The 22221-nt window shown below is 42.3% G+C and overlaps 2 protein-coding genes across 4 annotated transcripts; both read right to left on the bottom strand.

The window, feature by feature from the left end:
* Positions 1 to 815: 815 nt before the first annotated feature.
* LOC104964057 (transcription activator BRG1) lies at positions 816 to 10595 on the bottom strand. Of its 3 annotated transcripts, none has more exons than XM_010792775.1 (21): positions 10511 to 10595; positions 9719 to 9951; positions 8732 to 8864; positions 7095 to 7601; positions 6377 to 6475; positions 5708 to 5972; positions 5471 to 5597; positions 5187 to 5360; positions 4898 to 5071; positions 4618 to 4794; positions 4464 to 4511; positions 3840 to 3970; positions 3315 to 3372; positions 3131 to 3240; positions 2860 to 3007; positions 2389 to 2552; positions 2209 to 2275; positions 2020 to 2130; positions 1261 to 1503; positions 1056 to 1169; positions 816 to 941 (listed from the first exon to the last, which is right to left on the bottom strand). In XM_010792775.1, exons 2-21 carry the CDS (start codon positions 9911 to 9913, stop codon positions 822 to 824), a joined length of 3165 nt encoding a protein of 1054 aa, XP_010791077.1. In that variant the 5' UTR covers positions 9914 to 9951; positions 10511 to 10595; the 3' UTR covers positions 816 to 821. The 3 variants fall into 3 exon arrangements, 2 of the variants coding, with proteins under 2 accessions (XP_010791077.1, XP_010791076.1); XM_010792774.1 differs by lacking the exon at positions 10511 to 10595 and adding an exon at positions 10409 to 10480; XR_800372.1 differs by lacking the exons at positions 816 to 941; positions 1056 to 1169; positions 10511 to 10595 and adding exons at positions 1711 to 1820; positions 10409 to 10480 and having other exon boundaries at positions 1416 to 1503.
* A 2050-nt stretch (positions 10596 to 12645) lies between these two features.
* On the bottom strand, positions 12646 to 21472 carry atg4da (autophagy related 4D, cysteine peptidase a). The gene is made up of 11 exons (XM_010792773.1): positions 21109 to 21472; positions 19332 to 19599; positions 18639 to 18722; positions 18086 to 18259; positions 17363 to 17714; positions 17180 to 17244; positions 16866 to 17017; positions 16650 to 16728; positions 14306 to 14382; positions 13975 to 14094; positions 12646 to 13356 (listed from the first exon to the last, which is right to left on the bottom strand). Exons 2-11 carry the CDS (start codon positions 19546 to 19548, stop codon positions 13177 to 13179), a joined length of 1500 nt encoding a protein of 499 aa, XP_010791075.1. The 5' UTR covers positions 19549 to 19599; positions 21109 to 21472; the 3' UTR covers positions 12646 to 13176.
* Positions 21473 to 22221: the final 749 nt, after the last annotated feature.

Here is a 22221-nt window from a genome sequence, read left to right as displayed (position 1 = left end):
TGGTTCCCGCACTCACATGCCTGCCCAAATGCACTAGCCTTTTAAAAAGCCTGATTTTGTTCCCCAAAACGTATTTCTGTGAAGAACCCAACCCCTACTCTGGAATGTATCCTATCTTTCGACACGGANGTAACAGCATGGTAACATGACGCTCGTGCCTCGCCCCCAGCGTGGTCAGCTGCAGCTCATTTGCCACAGAATCAGCACTTGTGAAGACAGGGCTGGAATTATTCCAGCCCTGTCTTCACAAGTGCTGATTCTGTGGCAAATGAGCTGCAGCTGACCACGCTGGGGGCGAGGCACGAGCGTCATGTTACCATGCTGTTACCATGCTGTTACCATGCTGTTACCATGCTTTTACCATGCCACGGCAACCCCACATTCCCCCGATAGGTGGAGAGTTGCCCATATAGGCGGAGATCCCCTTTTCTGACGTCAGAACAATTTCAAATCTGTATCAGTCTGTATCAGATCCGTTGCAGCCCCGTTTTTAGAGATTTGGGTATGGAGAAAAAGAGAGAGGGTTGTGTTTTCTGACACTTGGTGAGTTCCCTGACACACCGGGGACACATATTCATGTATAAAAGACGTACAAAAGTGCATTTAGCATGATAGGTCCCCTGAACTGTCATACTGTAGTTAATACATCTCCGTGTGAGTCAGGGTTTGTTAACTTTTTCCAAAGTCAACTTCTAAATGAAATATGATGATACAAATCCTCTTAATGCCACATATTATTTTGTTCTATTAAAAAAAGCATACCTAAAATAAGTATGTTTAATCTAATGATACACTAGGTAGCACCCACAGTGTTTGAGTGTTTATGTGCTCACCTTCTTGTCCTTTTCTGATCCGTCAGTGAGCAGGACCCCCTTGGCTTGCATGTGCCTGTAGAGCACTCTCTGAAGAGACGACATGTCACACTTTATCACGTACTCCACCTGACGGAGAGGAGAGAGAAGATACATGATTGAAAGAAATTCATCTCTTTGTCTGTTTGTAGAAGTGTGTCTATGTTATTTTGTCTTCTGTGTGCTATAATAAGTGAAACATGCCTTCTCTGGAAGCTGGGCCTCCACCTCCTTCTTCAATCTACGCAAGAGGAAGGGGCGAAGCACTTTGTGGAGACGACGGATAATCAAGATGGTCTCCTCTTCATTAAGATCAACCTAGGGAGTGAGAGAAGACAAAATGATGCTCTACCTCCTGCCTTATCTCACATTTAATAAAAAGGGATGTGATGTTGCTACGACTTCCCACCTTCTCTCCTGTCATAGCGAAAGGGGCGTTGAACCACTGCTCAAAGGTGATGCAGCTCTTGAATATGGTGGGCAGCAGGAAGTTGAGCAGAGCCCAGAGCTCGGGTAGTTTGTTCTGCAGCGGCGTTCCTGTGAGCAGTACACGGCGCGGGGCCAGGTAGTGTGTGTTCAGAACCTGAGTCAGCTTACAGTGGTGGTTCTTCATCCGGTGGCCCTCGTCCACAATCATGTACTTCCAACGAATCTGGGGTTGATGTATTGGAGAGAGCAGAAAAGTTCATTTAGATAAAGCTGCCACTATACTGTCGCCCCGATTCCAAAGCAACCATAAACTGAAAGTGTTCATAAGTAAGATTGTCCATCGTGTCCTCGGGGCCCACCCTGGCTCAGTCGCGAGCCAAAGCCTTGAGCCATCACAAGGGGAAAGTATTGCCTTAACCTCAACACCCACCTTTGAGCAGTCAGGAAGCCTAAATGACTACATGAGTGCATGACAGCATGACGTCAGAGAGGACAGAGGGAGACAGGCGGTGTCAGTGTGGCAGCACCTAGGAGAAAGCACTGAGACGCAGCAGAGTGGGCGGTCAGATTGGCCAGGATAAAATACTTTTCAAACTTTGGGGATTTAGGGAACGGGAGACGATGAACAAAAACACATGGAAACCTCAAGCAAAATCTAAAGATTAGCAAAAATGAATTACACTACGACTGCCTGGGTGTGTCTCCTTCTGCTTGTGTTTGTTTGTGTATCCCATCTCACCTTGGCCAGCACTTGTTTATCCTTGATGATGTACTCGTAAGTGGTGAGTAAAACGTTAAACTTTCCACTGCGCAGTTGAGGCACAAAGGCTCTTCTTGCAGCAGGAGACCCCTGAAAGACAGGTTTAAATGTTTAACAATAGAAGCAAAAGCTATCATACAAACAATAAAAGCATTTTTAGAAGCCCACCTTGTAGGACACTTTCACGACTGTCGGTGCCCATTTGTCAAACTCATACACCCAGTTAGAAAGAGTTCTGTAAATGAGAGGCAGCTCTGTTTTAATTAAACAATGTGTTCAGACGAAATATGCTGATGAATAACAACAAAACATTAAATATATCTTTGTAAATTAAGAGGTTATGCTAACGAGAGTGGTACGATGATGAGGTAGGCGCCGTTGAGCCGCTTGTGCTCCATGAGGTATGTGATGAGAGCGATAGTCTGGATGGTTTTCCCCAGGCCCATCTCATCAGCCAGGATCCCGTTCAGGTTATTGTTGTAGAGGGAAACCAGCCACTCCAAACCTTTAACCTGCAGGACAGTAAAGGGAGAATCAAGCAAAGCATTTAACTCCTTTGTCAAGTCATAACATTCAAAAAATGTCTTCATGCATGGCAAGTTAGGAGTGGGTGATATCTTAAATATACTCAATGTTTTGCTGCTACTTCCATGTCAGATGTAATATTGAGAATCAAGTACAGATTGTCATGATATTTTCATAAGCAGTCGGTTAACTCAAAAAGCAGTGTGCACCCAGTCTAAAGATATTAAGATATTATTTAAAGCCCTATGGCCAAGTAGAAAATATAATGTGATAGATCTGACTGTGATTATTCACCTGATACTGTTTGAGTTGTCCATTTATTAAAAAAGTGGACTGTTTGTCCACCTTCTCCGTGACAGCGTGAGCAACAGCGTAATACGACTGGAGGCTTCGGGCGAACGCTGCTTCGCTATATTCATCATCCACGTCCTGTTTAGCATTTCTGTTAAGTGTGGAGACAAATTACAGTTGAATTCATCAACCATATTATGTTCTGAGCACGTGTGGCTCAACAACATAATTGTAAAAGTATTCAAGAAGTCTAGTGCTCCTTTTTTGTACTGACTCGATGATGTGTTGGACGTCCACCTCTGACACGTCCTCGCAGTCGGGATCTGCAATCTTCTTCTTCTCCTCCACCTGATTAGCTGGCGGCTGAGGCTCCTCCTCTTCCTCCTGCCAGACAGCTTGTCAGTGATTTGAGCAGTGAATATGAAACTGGTTTCAGACATGTCTTTAAAACAACCCACCTCCTCCTCTTCCTCCTCCTCGCTGTCTTCACTGTCTGAGCGAGGAGCCACCTCATAACTGGAAAAAATACATGCATACTCAAATCAAACTGACTAACCGTTAACTGTATGTGAACATTTCAACTATACTGTAAGTCATCCTTAAGCACAGGTTTCTAAACCACACATATAAAATATAAAAGCGAGTTAAATAAAAAAACTTGCTGATTCTTTGCCGTCATTGCAGTCAACTTCTCCTTGTTGTTTTTTCCCATATATATATATTTTTTCATCGTTCACAGAGTTTCACCAGGAGCCATATTATATGCAGAGATCTCCTACTCAGTGATTAAAACAGCATCAATCTATGTTACAACTAGGAGTCAAGCCAGTTGAAGGTGCCAAGTGATATATTCTCTCAGATTGATAATTTGTCCTGGCAATGGCAATTTAGCAAAAATCAGACAAACAAATAGCCTGATAGTCATTGAGGAACCTCCAGACACACTCTCAGACGTCACTCCTCCTCTCTCCAGCCAGTCTCACCCAGGGTTCATCTCCAGCCAGGTCTCCAGCTGTCCGGCTCTAGGAGCGTCCACTCCTGTCAGGATCTTCCCGCTGTCCACATGGATGACCTTCACCGGAAGGTCACTCATCTGACTCGTCTCATCCAGAGGCTGCAGGGGGGGACAAAGGTTATCTTTAGGACAGGACTGGTTTACATGGTGGCTAATTAACACGAGACAAAGCTTCACATAGTTTTTCACTACAATTGTTGTTCCCGATGACAGATCATTTACGGCATTGATTTCTCAATATTCACACATGCATACTGTTGGCAAAAGCCATCGATTATGTATATATATATATATCATATGCAGTACACTTTGTGCCTGATGAAAACAATAATATTGGGATCATATGAAAGTATGCAGATTTTACCTATTGCCATGACAACAACAAAAAGAGAAAAACATTACCCACAAAGCTTTGTGCGGACATTTTATCAAAAAGAGGTCTCTAGGGAGACTTAGAATACGCTACAAAGAATCCCAGCAAAGTAGTATATTTAAAGAGTAACTGTATTATGCAATCAGTGACTTCCCTACAGATAAACATTAATCCCAAATCCTTGAAAAATGTCATGCCACCATGACAGCTTCTGCTCACCTCTCCATCAGGACCCATGGCAGGAGTCTGACCCTCAGCACTCTCCAACTGCAAGACAAGAAGAAGAGGTTGACCAACCACAATAAAGCTCACTTACATCTCTCAAGTCAATAGCTATCACATTCAAAATCACTGGTGCTGGTGTTTTCCATACCTTCTTCTTTTTCTTCTTCTTCTTCTTCTTTTTCTCCTTGAGGGCCTGCGCAGCTTTGTGAGCTCGGACCAGATCGGTGAGGTTGGCCACGTACTCGTCAGTCTGCTGCAGCAGGTAGGCCAGGCGCTTATCCTTCTTCTGGTCGATCAGTTTACGATAGCCCTCCTCATCCTCGGCCTTGCAGGACAGACATATACACATTGTGTGTAGGACAGTATGTATACCATTGAGGGTGTCATTTGCATGCTTTTGTAACTGTGTCTCTGTGGTTTCTTCTCACCATGAGCCTCCTCATCCTCTCTTTCTCAATACGCTCGTTCTCTTTCTTCTGCTCCCGCTCAGTGTTGGCGTGGTAGGTGGCCACTGCTTTTGTCAGCTTCTGCATTTTGCCTGTGATGGAGCGGTGGTACTCTTTGAAGTCTTTGGCGTGCTGCAGGATGCTGTTCAGGTACTCCTAAGAGCAGAATGCAAGATTGGGATTAAGGAAAGAGAAGATAAAACACAGTAGAAGAGAAGAGTCAACTAAAACACTTTTAATCTTGAACATCACCAATGTGTTTGTCCTCTACCTGATGTTTCTGCCTTCGTTTGCGCTCTTGCTCAATCTTCTGCTGCTTCTCCAGTTTCTCTGTGATGCGCGCCTCTCGCAGAGTCTGATGCTTGCTTCGCTTGTAGGCCTTGGCATCGAGGGCCGTCTCTAGAGCTGTGTCCCGGTGCATGCACACCACCACCTCTTGACGCAACTGTGGATAGACAGACAAACATGGAGTTATCATGCCACTGAAAACCTTCAAAATGTGATGTTGTGAAGGTGGAAATAAAAACATTTGAAGCCTGAAGATGTAGTGCATACCTGTCTCTGGAAGTTAAGCAGTCGGAGGGCTTTGAGCTCTATAGTAGCTTTTGTACGCAGGTCACCAGCCAGAGAGCCTGGCAGGTTCTCCAGCTCAGCAATACGATGAGTGATCCGAGCCTGTAACCTGAGGGAAGTGTACTTTATTAGGAATTATTAATGCTTTATCTTTTTTCTACGAAGAAATCTCTCCTTAATGTAAATGAGATGAAGGTAGCTGTGTTTCCAAAGGCGTACCTGAACTCCCTCTCCTGCAGAATCTCCACTGGGTCGAGGCCGCAGGGTTTCTGGATGGGGGTGATGCGGTTCTGCTTGGTGTGGAAAGGCATCATGGGAGTGGGAGTGGGCTGTGCCGGCTGGCCGGGGGACTGGGTGTGTGGAGGCATTACTGGAGAGGCAGCTGGAGGAACTGAGGGGGGGGCAGGAGAGGGCCGGCCAGTGGGCTGAGGGGGAATTAGCTTCTGGGGTGCGTTAGAGGGGGCTGCTGCATTCACCAGGGGGCCTGGACAGATGAAGTGTTAAAAAGAAAGAAAAGGTCTACTATTTTTATGGAAACGCTACATAAAGTGTTCTGCCTAAAATGTTGTTTTTTTAAGGAAAATATTTGGGTCCTTTGGGTCCTGTAAGATCTACGAACGGTAACCTGTGGAGTTTATAACCACGCATAGTGGAGCAACGTTTAAAGAACATATCCCCATTTATTTGTATTGTGCACACCCATCTGTACTATTCACACCCATGAGGATGCACATGCACCGGGGGTAAGGCACAGACATAAAAAATGTAAAGTGTTTACATGGATTAGTGGTTATAACTACAATTTATATGGATATACCAGCTCTATCTTCCTCTGATTTTACACATGTCCAACAAAAGACAGGTTTCCCCAAGTCTTACATCACATACCTTCAGGCCAGGATTTGGGAGGTCCGTTTGGGTTTTGCATCTGCATCCCAACTGGAATACCTGATGGGCCTGGAGGAGGCATGCTGGGACCCATCATTCCTAGGGAAAAATATGTACAGCTAATTTAAGCTTTAAGACTATTATTACATGTATAGCACAAAATCTACAAAACATATTTTAAGCAGACTTTAAGAAGATAACTTTTGTGGAAATGTGCAGCTAATTAAAGTATAAAACAATTTCTCTTGTATCTTACTCATAATTCTCTGCTTTTTATAGATGCAAAATTAACTCCAGATGCTCCTGAAGGTAATGAACCATCTAAACCTGCTCTTACCCAGGTGTGCTAAGTGATGAATCCCACTTGAGTATAACCATTGGTTTATAAAAAAAAAATGGTTTATGTTCCTCAATTTTAAAACGCTATTTTCTTGCATTAGACAAACCACTTGTGGAATGTGTAAGCAAGATGGTTTTATTTTTATTTAGATTTTGATAAGAGTACTAACTGACAAGAAAATATAAGGAAAAAAATGGTGAACCCAATGAATAAATGAATACAAATAAAATAGAAAAAAATCATGGATATGTACAAAAAAAGGGAAGTGTGTTTGTACTTCATAAAGCCAAATGTAACGTACATGCCCAGTTTGACTTTTATCAGTTAGCCAACACAGGACATAGCTTGGTAATGCAGACACGTTCCATGCATGCTCACCATGAACTCGGCCATAGCCGGAACCCATCATCCCCGGCCCTAGTATGGGTCCTGTTGGTCCCCCTATCAGCCCGCCTCCCCCTCCAGGAACCAGGCTTTGCATTGGCTGCTGCATCCCAGGCATCGGCCTCTTCCCTTGGACAGCCATCTGGAGGTGATCTGGCAGGGGCTGACCCCGGGCCAGCATCTTATAAGCCATGATCTGGGCTCTGAGCTGGTGGAGCTGGTTCTGGTTGAAGGGAGTCGGGCCTCCAGACTCAAGGCCAGATACAAGGGTAGAGACACCGGGGCCAATGCTGGGTCCTGGACTGGGGCCGGGGGGGCCAGGCCGGTTAGTGGGACCCAGAGTGTGCTGATCTACACCGGGGCCGTCTAAAGGTGTAGAGGCAGAGCCGGGACAACCAGAAGAGGAAGAGGAAGAGGAGGATGGCATGAGAGGTCCAGAGGGTGGGCCGTTTGAAGGGACGGGGCTGGAGTGGTCAGAGCCCCCCAACGGAGAGTGGTAACCTGGAAACACACACAGAAAGACGGACACACAGGTGGATGAAAGCAGTGTTGTCCCTCACCTTGGGTCTCTAGGAAATATTTCAGGAGATATTTGTCTGACCAAGAAATATTCCCATACACGTTCCCATTAAAACAACAACTTGTTGTTTTTTATTACCCTAAACAAAGATGATATAATATGTATAATCAGTGAGCCTGTTGGTCTCTATTATTTTTGCTTCAACTGTCTCATGGCCCTAGCTTCACATTTATCATAACAACATGAGAGAGGTCTTCTGTTCGAACACTGATTTCGGAAAATGGGTAAAAACTATTCCTTTTAACAAAAGCCTGCGACATACAGTAGATGGATGAATAGTACATTATTTCCCAGCACTATTCACACCCTACCAGATGGTAATTTCGTAATGTTTTTAACTGTGATTCAAAGGGTTAAACCTGCCAGTCTGCCTTGTTTCATTTCCTGAATACAGCAGATGTCAGTTAGAGGCTAAGCAAAAACGTTGCCACCTGACTGTTAACAGTGGCGGTTTTAGGAAGGGCCACTGTACTGCTTCAGTATTTTGATATTAAAGACATATTCTGCTCATTTTCAGGTTCATATTGTATTTTTTGCCACTACTGTGACATCTTTACATGCTTTAGTGTTCAAACAGCGTTTTATTTTTCTAACACTGCCTGTGCTGCAGCACCTCTTTTCACCCTCTGTCTAAAACCAGAGCCCAGTCTGCTCTGATTGGTTAGCTGGCCAACTCTGTTAGCTGGCCAACTCTGTCTCATGCCCCTTAGCCTATCATGTACAATGTGTTGAAGGGAGGGTTATATAATGATGTCACTATGTTATAGAAGTATACAAAGGAGTCAAATCAGCAGGGGGAGATACACTTTTTTTGCCTTAGCAGACCATTTTCATGCACACAAACCTATATATCACACTACAGGAAAGGGAAAAACGCAAAAAGGCATAGTAGTGCTTCTTTAAAAGAAATGCATTGGAAAAAAATGACTCATGGAGTATTCAACTGTTTCAACAGTGAAACTCCCTATAAGCCAACCACGCCTCACAGATGAACACAATTTACGCAAGGCTGGAAAGCAGGACATTGCTTAAGTCTCCGTAGCATGCCTACCTTGTGAGTGTTGGTCCAGAGGACTGGGTGGAGGGCCCATGCCACTGTGCCCGCCCTGTCTCAGAGACAGTCCCTTCATCTGACTGAAGCGACTCTCCTCACTCAGGCTCTTCTCATGCATGCTCTCCATAGGCTGTTGAATACAGAAGAAATCAATCAGGGTTCAAATTAAACCATTAGGTTCAGCTGCAAACATAGTATAGTTCTGCTAGGGGGAAAGCACCTTGGGATTAACATAAAAACAGTGTTTATATAATATAAAACATAAGGAGATGTAAGATAATGCGACAGGCATAGTTTTTCAAGAAACCTGACTTTATTAATCACTTCCTTATAAATGGTTCCTAAATGACTATTTAACATAGTGATTGGTTAGCTCTTTAGGACCAGCATACAAACACAATATTTGAGATAAATGCTTTTTGTTTTTGTGCTACATATATTCAGGTTTAAACCATGTCCATAAAGTACTATTCAATGCAACAGTTTGTCAGCCCTAATTCGGTTTTACTGTTGAAGTAATACTGTTAAAACATTTTGATAATTGAACTCGAATCAGGAACAATATTTGGTGAAAAATATAGAATAAGGATAGAGGTTGAATCCTGTACATGAATGAATAGGCAGCTGTAGTTATTCACAGTTATTTCAATCTAACATCAATGATGGCTTTCTCAAACATGGATTAGTGTTACAACGTGCTGGTGTCAGCATATGCCAATTATGATACAGGTGGAGCTAAAATGTAAATATAAAGTGAAGGTGTTTTCACAACATAAACGTTGTTCAAATAACAATCAACCAAGATCTATGATTCTTTCTGTGGAATTAATGTCCACAAAAGTGCCTCAGATTCTGCAACTCATGTGAATGTGATATTTAAGCTCATTAATGTGAAAAATAAAATACTTGCTCACACCCCTCCTAATGGACCCGCATTAACAGTGGTGTGTGTCAGCGGGATGATTGTTGTTTGTACGTCCTTACTTTGTGCAGAGGGTGCATGCTCTCCTGGCCGTATCCAGAGGGCCCCAGCTGGGGGTGCCCAGAGGGAGGGCTGGGGCCCATCATACTGTGAGAGGGCCCTGGGCTGGGGCCTAGCATAGCCCCGGGGGAGGGACCTGGGCCAGGGGAAGGACCTGGGCGAGGTGTGCTTCCCATGGGGGGATCTGTGGTGGACATCGGCCCGGATCTCCTGCTCCTGGGTGAGAAGCAGAGACCTGGGAAAGAGAAGGTCAGAGAGTGTGATGGAGATTTGGATCTCTTTAAAACTTTTAACTATGGCAATGCAATACGGAAAAAGTTAGTGATCTAAATGAGCAATTGTTCACTGGATTGATTAGAGAAATTATTGTAAAAAATGTGACAGTGATGCTTCATATCTGCCTTTAACTATGCTTTACTGATAAAATAAATTGGTGCAAAAATCTATGCAAGATTTGGCTGAAATGTATCAACCGCCTCCCATATCCCTATCTTCTCCCGCTGTGCTCCACCAAATCACCCGTTGTGCCCATATGCAATTAAAGCTGCAGGGTCTGCCACTGCGCTTGAATTGAACGCGGGGGAACGGTAAATTATGCACATGAGCCCGCTACCAAGATCATTCTCACTCAGACTATGAAAGCCTGTCTCGTTAAATATAAAAAAGGGGAATGGCGTTTTTTGCTGACCTACCCGCATCAACAGGACAGCGGTCCTGGGTGAATTCATGCGCTCCTGAGTTGTTGTTTTGGGCATAGAAGAAGACGCAGGAGTTGACGCAATTAGTCTACTCACCCTGTTGGTATTAGCCTCCAAGCGTTGATTTGTTTCAGCGGCGCGAGCGCCCCCTCCTCTGTTTTTATGACCGAATGTCTAGTCACGGCTGTGCGGCAGGCAGAGCGCATGCGTGCGCAGCTACAGCTGAGACTGTACTGCAGCCTTATACATTGTGTGTACATGGAGAGTCATCAATAGTTATTTGAAGGATTGTTTTTACATTGTAAGTAGGCTTTTTAGGACTTGGACAAGGATTTTTTTCCCAGGATGATATTCACAGAATGAAAGTTAACCAACATCCAATATGTGCACGACCTATCTCCAAATAATGATAAACGTCACAAATAAACTCATTTTTTGCAATGTCCAACTGCTGTACTTCTGAGGGAATTCATTTTGTAGCTACACAAACTGCATATCCTGTATGAAGTTTACTGTACACACCGTGTAACATGGTTGTATTACAGGAGAATACTTTAGCATTTAGTGTATCTATTGCAATCAAGCACTTAATTAAATATGCTGCATCAACATTTTGATGGCAACACATTTTCATTATGTTAGTATGGTTCATTATTATGAAGAACAAAAGCTTTTTATATATATATATATATATATATCTCAATTGGACTACAATGAGAAAAGATCCTAGCAAAAGCCTGTTGTTCTTACAGTCTCTAATAAACCCATGTAAAGACCCTAAAAGTGACACAAGAAAAAACAGGTGACAGGTCAGCTTCAGAAGCTGAACTCTAAGCAGTTTCCAGTATGATGTAAAATAAAAAGTTCAATAATGTGTCTGCTTCTCTGACAAATCAACACTTTGAAGACAAACATTGCATTTTGGGTAGCCTACCATAAACAACCAGTGTGTCCTCTGCAGTGATCAAGTTCAAGGAAACAGACATATTTCATCTAAAAAATCTCTTCAAAATTGCTTATAGAATATAAGATGCAAGCACATGTGATTCCAGTGTTTGAAGTTTAATCTGGACAACAACCCAAATAACAGTAGTATAGTGCAACTTTTAGTAGTAGCCTTCCCTCAGAAAAGAGACAATCTAAACACAAAAGACATCGTACCAAAACCTTGAAGGTTAATTATCTATTCAGCTGATCTTATTGACTGAATAACTGACCAGAAGCTGAAAAATAATTAAAGAATGCTGTTCTGGGTTTCAATTTTCAAATGTATCCAGATTACTTTATAATCCAGCTTTATGAGACAAGCTACAGTTTCCCATGTTCAGATACATATAACGCTAAAACTAAAGGCATCATTTATATTCACCTCCACCCTTATCCTTGAATATTAAGCAGAGATTTCTTGGAGTGTTTCATATTCTTAATGATCGATAATCAAGGGCAAAGCCTGCCTAGATTAAGACCCATGTCATCTGTGTGATGTTTGGGTCAGAATGCAACACGATAATTAATTTATTGTTGTTCAAAATGCTCTTCATGAATTTAAAACTTCTGTGAAACTCAACCTGATAGACTCCCTAATCCAGGGGTGTCAAACTCAATTTAATCGCGGGCCACATCAGCATTATGGCTGCACTCAAAGGGCCGGTTGTAACTTATATATAAATATATAAAATAATGTATTATATTACATTGTTGCCTCTGCATTGGATAATTATTGGATAGGGTAATAACTTCATAATTAACTACGTCTGAAAGCAGACGTCTGGGGAAAATAATTGCAAGTCTCTTCAGTGGGAATGTCACAAAATGATATAAAAAGAAAACCTGGAAAAAAAAGTCAAAATCAAAAAACAGAGGTGAAATTTTAAAAAAAGTAACATTTTTAAGAAAGAGTCAAATTCTGAGAAAAGGGTACATTCTGAGAAAAAAGGCATATTTAGAAGAAAAAAAGTCAAATTCTGAGAAAAAAAGTCTAATTTGAGATGCATTGTGGGACTTGTAGTTTATGGGCAACATGCTTCTGTAAATCATCATGTAACCGTATAATAAACATATTATATTCTTTGCAAGCTCTTGTGGGTCCACATGAAATGAAGTCAAGGGCCGGATTTGGCCCCCGGGCCTTGAGTTTGACACCCCTGCCCTAATCCATCAGAGAACTTATTTAAGACATACAAATAAACCACAGTAACATCACACTTGCTCACACGTTCATAAACTAGATAAATAAATGTAAAGAATGCAAAATAAAGAGATGTACAGCAGATGATATATCATACAAGTCAAGAACCCCTTCCCCGACTGACCAGAGAGCTTTTCAAATATCATGAAGTAGAGATCACATCAACTTCCTGTCCAGTTTAGACCAGGGCGAAAACAGTTTCTGAGTGTTTTAGAAGTAATTTAAAGCGCTTGGGTTTTCTCATATATGTTTCACTTTAGGTGTATGATCAAGTGTTTTAAGTACGAGAAACATTTCCAACCATGATCCGTTTTGAAATCATGCCTTTGCCCAGTGAAATAATGCTGCAGACAGCACCCGTTAGTGTCTGTTAGCTTATAATACCCATCACACAAAATGTGATGACAGAAGCCACACTGTTTGTTTTTTTCGTTTGAGCAGTGCAGGCGATAATGCGTCCTCTCCACCTTGCCGACGCACCGCAAACAGAATCCAGTCTTTCCTTTTTGAGAGGAAGTGAGATGTCCGGTCTGCCCCCTACTGGTGAGAGCTGAGAGAGCATCCTCCCCAGTGCCTACAGGAAGACGAACTCATCACTGTTTCTTCTGTTGTTCATCATGCCCTGTCTGCCGGGGGGCAGGATGTGGGCTGCAGGTCCACTGTTATTGCTGCCGTGGCCCTGAAGTCCAAAATCCTGACTCTTGCCCTCTACGAAGGTAAAGATGGGGTACTTCTCCTTCGATGATGACAGGGCCTGGCGGTGCAACATAATCAAGTTATCAAAAATGTACTAAAACACTTCAGAATATCTAATAAGACTGACAACATTTAATTTGAGCTGTAAACATTTCCATTCCATTTAATTACAAACCTGCTCATTACTTTAATTACATTTTTTTGAATTGCTCATTTATGTTTGAATCATAGCACAGAATTGAAATATATATTCATTTAAATAGATAAATATTACATTACATTGCTTTTAGAATGCATAAAAGAAGGAAAATCTGAAAATGTAACATTGTTCAAGCCCATCAAGTCAAAACAAGGTGCTCATTGTTACAACCCAGACGTTGTATAGCAACATTGTGTTTTCATGTTTATGATGTGATTTAAATCCCTCTGTGGATGGTTGTGGATCTCTCTCTCCCTCTCTTTTGTGAACCTGATATGGCTTTCATCCTTGGCTAAAGGAAATAAAAATGGAAGCACTGAAGAACATTTCCTTAGCATCAAGATAATTCAACCTGATCCTATCGGACGGAAGATATTTTGCTTATTCCAATAGACTAGTTACATTGTTTGTTCTCCTCTGGTAATAAATGCAATCAAATGTAGAGTTAGGTTTTGTCAGCAGGGTGTAAAACCTCACCTCACTGACAGCAGAACATAGAGACTCAAAGTCCTTCTTGTCCCTGGCATAAAAGCCGATGGTACAGCTGGGATCCATGCGGTTGAAGGGCATCTTCTTAGGAGAGCTACAGTGGAACGACTAGAGAGTGACGGAGGGAGACAGAGGTCATTCAATAACAGTCGATAAAAGTTCATGACGGGACATGTGTTATCTGTAATGGTCTGTGCAGTCAAAACACTATTGACAGTGAAAGTCACATGTCTGATTTGATCTGATAAAACGCCAGACAGACTGGTGTGAGAGAGATAGTGACGCATTTTTATAAATAGAAGAAGACAATGCGACCAACCTCCAGTGAGAAGTTGACTTGTGACACATCCACCAAAGGCTGGCTGTAGTGAGGGTCCAGATACAGCAGCTGCTCGTCTAACACACAGGGAGGATACACAGAAAGAGGATTAAAAAGCTGCATTTATGTATAAACTCTCCACCTGTCAAGAGCCAGTCTGTTGATCAGGGTCTTTTACTTTTTCCCTGTTTTTATGCATTCAATTCACCTACTCGACAGTTGTTATTGTAAAGCCCTTTGTGAGCGTTTTTGAAAGGTGCTTTATAAAACCGTTATTCTTATTACTATATTGCTCTCGTGTTAATGTGCTTCAGACATGAATACATTCTTTGCCAAAATGTCCCAGGACTCTCTTTACTTATCAATGTAATATCACAAGTACAGATTGGCTCCTCTGTACTACATTTTGCAAGCTGTATCCTAGGAACACCAGAGGCCTGTACTTCGAAGCTGGTTCAACCTAACCTGGATATGTTTGAGTTAGCCGGTTGGCCTAATCCAAAACATACGCGCTCTCGCTAAACGGTACTACGACGCGGGCTATCAAGTGGATCGCTCAAGCCAGCCGTGCCCTATCTAGTTAGGTGCGCGTTCACATGAAAGGGGTGGTATTTGGAGCATTCGACCAATCACAAACATGGAGAAGCGTACTGACAGCGCAGCGTCATACTTCCTGATTGAAAAGTCAACTATAATATTAGACATATGAAGAAGTTAAACTTTAAACATCCATGACTTAAACACTGTGTCCATGATAAAAGCCACATAGTTGCACCTGCAAGGTGAATACAGCTGGTAAAAGAAAAAGTGTTTGAATTCGTACATTAACAGGTTTATGGTATCACTGCCCCGTCTAAGACACGAGTGGATCTGACTTTAATTACATTTGACTCGAGTGTTTCGTCAACTTAATGTGTTGCTTAAAATAATACTGCTGCATACAGTATGTGACACTGTGAGTGTTGCACGGCCAGATACGGCTCAGCTGACTCAGATAAGGAAATATATGATACATTATGATGTGATATGCATGTGATGTGACTGTACTTAATGTCGCATGATTGTCCATTTTAGTTAATCACGATTAATCGGCAAATAATGCGCACCATTTTTTATCCTGTTCTAAAGTTCCTTAGAGGAATATTTTTCAAGTTTTAATTACTCTTATCAACATATGTGGAACAAATATGCTTTATGCAGGGCAAATGTTTCATATATCATTTGATAATGACAAATATTCACCTCATGAATATTTGACAGCAACAAACCTCCTGAACATTACAAAAATATTCGGCGCTCGAATCAATCTGGAACCTCTCTCATTCGATAATACCCAACCGTACGCTGTCCGTCCCGATGTGGCTCGTGTGTGTGTGTGAGAAAGTCAGTGCATCGCCACGGTTGATCGGCGAAATGTCACTCTCGCTGTTTTCATTTAAACAGCTCCATTATATTCGTTGCCGGCAGCTAGCTAGGGCAGCCAGATGCTAAAAACTGACACATTTAAGGTCGTCCTCATCGAGCGTACCACAGCATAGCACACCGTCCTCTCCGATGGAAGTCGGTGCCTGCGGTGAGCGTGGAAGTGTGGTCTGCGGCAAGCGGCAGCCAGGAGGGCGGAGGCTGTCAGCATCAGGTTGATAGCGGTATTTTTAAACCTCGATGCGGCTCTGTAAAGCTACGGGGGCCGCCGAGGACAAAAATACACATGGCGTTAAAATAATTACGTGGGCGTTAATTTTTTTTGGCGTTGACGGCGTTTAACTTGAACGAGTCCTAAATTTGATTTGATACTGGCTGAGGGAGCATGTGACACTGTGAGTGTTGCACGGCCAGATGCGGCTCAGCTGACTCAGATAAGGAAATATATGATACATTATGATGTGATATGCATGTGATGTGACTGTACTTAATGTTACTCTGATCCGGTTCCTTATGTTGTGCAGATATTTAAGTAAGCTTTCTGAACCCTAACGTTATAATAGTCAGATTGCTCTGAAGATGGGAGGTGATATTCCTTTCTCCTGTAATGACTTGATCGCTTTAAACTCCGCACACTGAGCTCTGATTGGTCAGCAGGCAGTGCTTTCACTGAGTTGAGCTCTTAGCCTGCAACCTAACCTGCTCCGGGGCAGATTAGCCGCACAGCATAAGTTACCATGGAGATCTAGCCTGCTAAAAAGAGAACCAGCTTCGTAGGACCGGAAAGCCGGAGTTTTCCCTGAAGTTAGCCGGCTAAGCGAAAATCCTGCTTCGTAGTATACCCCCCTGGTCCTTCCTCTGAATAAGGAGTTTGTTTTCAAGCCTTCTTTCATTCTTAAAAAAAAGAAAGAAAAATTCTTACCTTGGAAGCCAACGAAGTATAGTGAATGCTTCGGTTTGCCTCCGATGATTCCAATACAACACTCCAGCTTCAGGATGTTCTGTAAATGAAGAAGGGTGTTTTCAATATGAGTCAGAATATATGAAGAAGAACATACGTTTTGCAACAGGATTCAAAGGGAAATATTATTGCAGTAAGCACTGAGGAATCAAAGGTGTGAAAGCAGGATATTCAGACCTTGACACATTCGATGTAGGACGGGTTGAGGACTTCCCCCCCGAGCCGTACAGGCACCAGAATGAGGACGGACTTCCAGGCCTGGCTGGATGGGTCAGGCGGGGTCTGGCTCAGCGACAGGTCACACAAATGCACCACATCCTCTTTGTACACTGCAATGCATGGGAACATAATGATAAATAACATGAAGAAGACTTTTTTGAGGTATTGCCAAAAGAATACATGTTGGGGCAAGGTTATAAACAAAACGGATAACTCTGAACTGGAGAGGAGTTATTATGAAATTTGACAGATATCCGGTCTGTTTTTCTCACCTGTACAATCCTGAGCCACATATACAGCCAGGTTGTGGAGCACAGAGGTTTTGGCTACTGCTTTCCTGAAATTAAATCAATTCATAACGCGAATCAATGTTTATGCATGACAGCTATCTAAATCATTTTGGAAAATAGTCAAACCTAGGTTGTAAAAACACATGCCTGTTCCAACGCCCTTACCGTAGTATGTGAGCCACGATAGAGGGTCCGTACCAGTCTCCAGCCTTCTTCCCTGAACTTTTACCGATGTCCACCAGCTGGTGAAGCCCGAAAGGTGCAGGCGGCTGATCCCCGAACCAGGAGACCAGCTTGTGGTGGAGGGTCTCTGCCTGACTGTCCCTTCTATACTCAGGTCTATTCTTCTGGCTGCACTTGGGTACCTGATCACTCGCCAGGGACTTTTCAGGCGTGTTGGATCCGCGTGGAGAGCCAAAGGAGGGGATGGGGACCCCTCCTGCCCGGGCTGGGGAGCGCGGTCTGAACACCTCAAAGTCCACTTCAGTGAGCTGCTGAGCGTCTGGCCAAGCCCAGTCTACAGAGCACAAAGAGGCTTTTAGTCAGGAACTAAGGAAATCCAGGCAAAGAGGGCTTTAATGATCAGAGAGTAAACATATTTTGAATGCCATACTACAGTACAATGGACACAATGAAAATGTTTTAGGAAAAGAAAGAATGAGATGGAGTAGAGGAGAAAAGTACAGTGCAGGGGGCCTTGAGACAGACAAATATGTTCTGCAATAAAATAAACTGAACTTTCTGCAGATATAATGTTATATGCATCACAACACTGAGAGATAACTGTATTGGTTTCCCGGAAAGATAAGCAACCCCTTCTAAAAAGGTCCCAATTGGCTTACACTGTAATACAAATTAACCTATAGTGTGTAACTGAGGGCAACCAACCTCTGGGCATCAGATGGACCAGCAGCCCCTGCACCAGCAGCATCTGGCCGCTGCGCAGCATGCAGCCCCAGCCACAGTCTGTGGTCAGGGTGGAGCCGTCCAGCTGAGGGAACTCCCTCCTGTAGGTCAGCCAGATCCTGGAGACAAAGGCCAGACGAAACCGCTCCACCTCATCTGAGAGGAGGGGAAGGGATGAGGACGAGACCAGGGAAAAAGAAAAAACCTTTTCAATGAGTTAAATCAAACCTTTAATGATTTGTCTGTATTTTAAAGAAGGTCTGTTGTTTAAATGTTGGATCTGATCTTTGTAATGTCAAAAAAAATTCAAGATCTGTTTAATAAAAGTGAGGAAGAATTTTTTTTAAGTCATCTGCTTGGTGTTTGTTTTCTGATTTAAAGCCAGCAACCGTTCAAAGGAAAAGGGTTTACACTGCTGTGGTTAACCAAAACCCACATGACAACAACACCTGGAGTCTCTCTTTAGAGAACAGCATTGACTGCTAGGCATTTTTAATCTTGAGATTTTAATATACGTTGTGCATTTCGTGCTTACCTTCACTGTTGAGCAGATAGGAGTTTCCCAGGACGATTACTGGCGAGGTTTTGTTGAATGAAGTTTTAGATTTGACAGTCCAGCCTACAGAAAGAGGAGCATTTAAAAGTAAAGTTGGTGTAATAACAAATACAAAGCGCTGAATTAGAGTATTTTGCCACTGCCAACCTCCTGTCCCTCCCCACCCGGACCAACCTCAAGTCTTGGGGCGACAGAGCCTTCTCCGTTGCTGCACCCACCCTCTGGAACTCACTACCCCAATCCATCAGAAATTCTTCCTCCCTCACAGCATTCAAAACATCACTCAAAACCCACCTGTTCAACACTGCATTCAACCACTGACCACCCCCCTCCCCCCGTATTTTCTCTGTTTTGTTTATCTCTTTTTGTATTTCTTTGTCTTTTTTTTGTTGTGTTTTCTTAATTCTCTGTCAAAGCGTCTTTGAGTTTCATGAAAAGCGCTATAAAAGTCCCATGTATTATTATTATTATTATTATTATTATTTTAGATGTTTCTCTTGTTCTTTACAACATATTAACCATAAAAAAACAGATTTGACCAGACTTAATAAACTGTGTATGTATAAATGTACTATAACTGTACACAAATACATATATACAGAAATCTTAATCAAAAGCCAATGAACATTAGAGCAGCACCCACACACTCTTCCTCAAAGACTAAGTACAAACCATATTTGACGTTGTTCCACGCTGTCATCAGTTTGGATTTCAGTTTGTCCAACTCGTCCGGCTCTCCGTTGGCCTCTCTGCCGGGCTCTGTGGTCGGGGCCGGCCTGAGACCGAAGCTGCCCTGCCGCTCGAGGGGCTGCGGCCTCCGGCTCTCCACCAGCTCCTCCTGCATCACCACCCCCACGTACTGTACTGCGCTGGGGGAAACCGAGTTCATGCCGCTGAGCACTCAGAGCTCAAGTCCAACGCTTCTCATTGCAACATAGAACTGAAAGGGGAAAGGGAAGGAGGTAATTATTGTCTGCTGACAGGTGTTCACATTCTTCACTGCAACACTCTTTAATCAACAACATTTACTCAATAACATGCATTTGTACATTTTTAAACCCAATATATTTCATCTAATATTTTTTTATTTCTGTCTACTGCTTAGAATAAATACTGCATGTCTGGAAGAGGGACATCCCTCCGTTAATCTTGACGTTTCTCCTTTTTTCTTCCCTGTTAAAGTTTATTTTAATTGCAAAGCTCTCTGAAGTCGATTATTAATCTACAAGTTAAGGAATATTATAAATATATGTTACCACTTGTCAAGAATAAATGACATTTCAAACTCAAACCAGATGGTTTTATTAATCTGTGTGACGGAGTTACTGACTCCGCCACTGACAGCGCACACACACACACACACACACACACACACACACACACACACACACACACACACACACACACACACACACACACACACAGGTCCTGCTCTCTTCCGTGAAATGAACCATGCAATTTATTATTTATTTTCGCGTTTGTTAATTATGGGGAATGATTATGTTAAGAGGTAGTTAACCTGTTTATGTTTGGGTCGGATTTTTATGTTGACAATGTGGTTTTGAGCTAATTGTGTCACCTGTTGACGGTAAATCCGGTGGGAGGGGCTATGGGTTCAAAAGGGACGGGGTTTGGCCCTGGAAGTGGTCACTCGGGAAAATGTTGCAGTGAAGGCAACAGCTGGGACGTGTTCGAGAGATCGTTGCAGAGAAGGCAACAGCAGAACACGTTTACTCTCCATGAGCGATGGACGGCCTGATTTGGTCTTTTATTTTGTTTGTTTAAGTTGTGCTGTGTCGCTATTTTTTTGTTGCTGCTGTAATTAAAGTGTTGGAGCTTAAAAAAAACGACTCGGCCAGTGTTTCGAACGGACAAATAGAACCCCGTCATAATCTGTAAAATGGAAACAGCACAACCAGAGTCTGTAAGCCAAATAATCACTTCCTGAAAGATATAAATAACTGCAACGTAGTCGGAGTAAACTTCCCAATGCACAACACACAAAGGAAAACACCCGTGACTCCACCCTGCCCAGAAACTGATGAGTAGTAGTTTCAACAGGGAACAGAAGCACGGTGTGGATTGCACTAAAGGGAACATTTCTGTGAAGAAAAGCCATTGGATCAGCATTTGACAACAGGCATCGAAGGGCTTTTTCAGCGGCTGTGAAAGTCATATGACTGTGGTGGCTGTCATCATTCCTCACAGCAGATCAAACACTTAATGCAAATACTCACTACACTTGTCATGTGAGCGTGGTGACTCTTAACTATAAGGCAACATACTTATTTGTAATTAACATCCTCACATATATTCCCATGCATTTGTTTGGTCCTCGACATCAATAAAATAAAGTCAACAAAACATGTTTTAACTCGACATCCATGACCAATTCTAAACTGACAGCCTTACTGTTACACCTCCTTTAAACACAGCTAATACTACATACCTGCTGTAGAAACCAGTTAAGAAGGTCAAAACTTTGGAGTATATTGACTCATTCCAGCAATGTCCTTAGTCTTCATCCACGACAGCAGTCTTCAAAAATAAATTAAATGTACTGCTTGCTAAAGCTAAGCTAAAGGTTAGCATTGTTGACGCTAGTCCCCGGCGCTAGCTACCTAACATTCATACCGGACAGAGCGATGATATTGACTTTTCAACAAAACGCAGTTGGTGTCAGTTTGTTGGGCATTCTTAAATCCAACCAAGAAGCTAAATTGTACAAGCTATGGTGAAAATAATCCAGTACATTGCGGCGTTTGGTGCCCTGACGAACAACCGCTTTAGCGACCCCCTTTTGACAGCAAGAGCAGAGAACGTTTACTTCCTGATGTCCTTTCCTGCTTCAACGCCATTGGTTGAGAAAGCTGACTGTAAAATACAGTCTACGGATAATAATCGAATAAAATTAGCAGTGTGTTATTTACTCGAGTTATATCATATCTAACCCATCACCAGTGGTGGAAAAGTACTCAGGTCATTTACTTGAGTAAAAGTAGAATTTCTATGGTCTTAAAATACTCCATGACAGGTACAAATCCTGAATTGAAAATGCTACTGAAGTAAAAGTACAAAAGTATTATCAGTAAAATGTTCTTCGTAGGCTATATTGAAAGTAAAAAATGTTAAAACAATATATTCAGTTTTTATCAGTAGCAAACATGTCCAATTATTTTAATGTTGTAGTTTCTCCATTGGGAGTCAATTTTATATACTTTTACATTTCTGATTTTAATACTGGGTATATTACATGTACAGTAGCCTACAGTATATCACATCATTTGTTTTTATATTTCAAAAATAACTGGTAACTATAATGATTAAATAAATATAGTACAGTAAAAATTAAATGACTTGCCTTCATAATGTGGTAGAGTAAATATAGCATAAAATACATGTACCTCAAAATGTACTGAAGTATAGCACTTGAGTGAATTGACTTAGTTACGTTTCACCACTGCCTATGGGCTACAAATCAAATGATAGTATTGTCCAAAACAACAATTAGTTTTGCATGTGTATTGTGTATGTGTGTAGTGCATAGCATATCCTGAATTTC

This window comes from Notothenia coriiceps, unplaced genomic scaffold (assembly GCF_000735185.1).
Source record: "Notothenia coriiceps isolate Sejong01 unplaced genomic scaffold, NC01 NC01_scaffold00036551, whole genome shotgun sequence".
Lineage (NCBI taxonomy): Eukaryota > Metazoa > Chordata > Actinopteri > Perciformes > Nototheniidae > Notothenia > Notothenia coriiceps.
The sequence above is the reverse complement of the archived record's forward strand: the minus strand, read 5'-3'. Positions and strand labels throughout refer to the sequence as shown.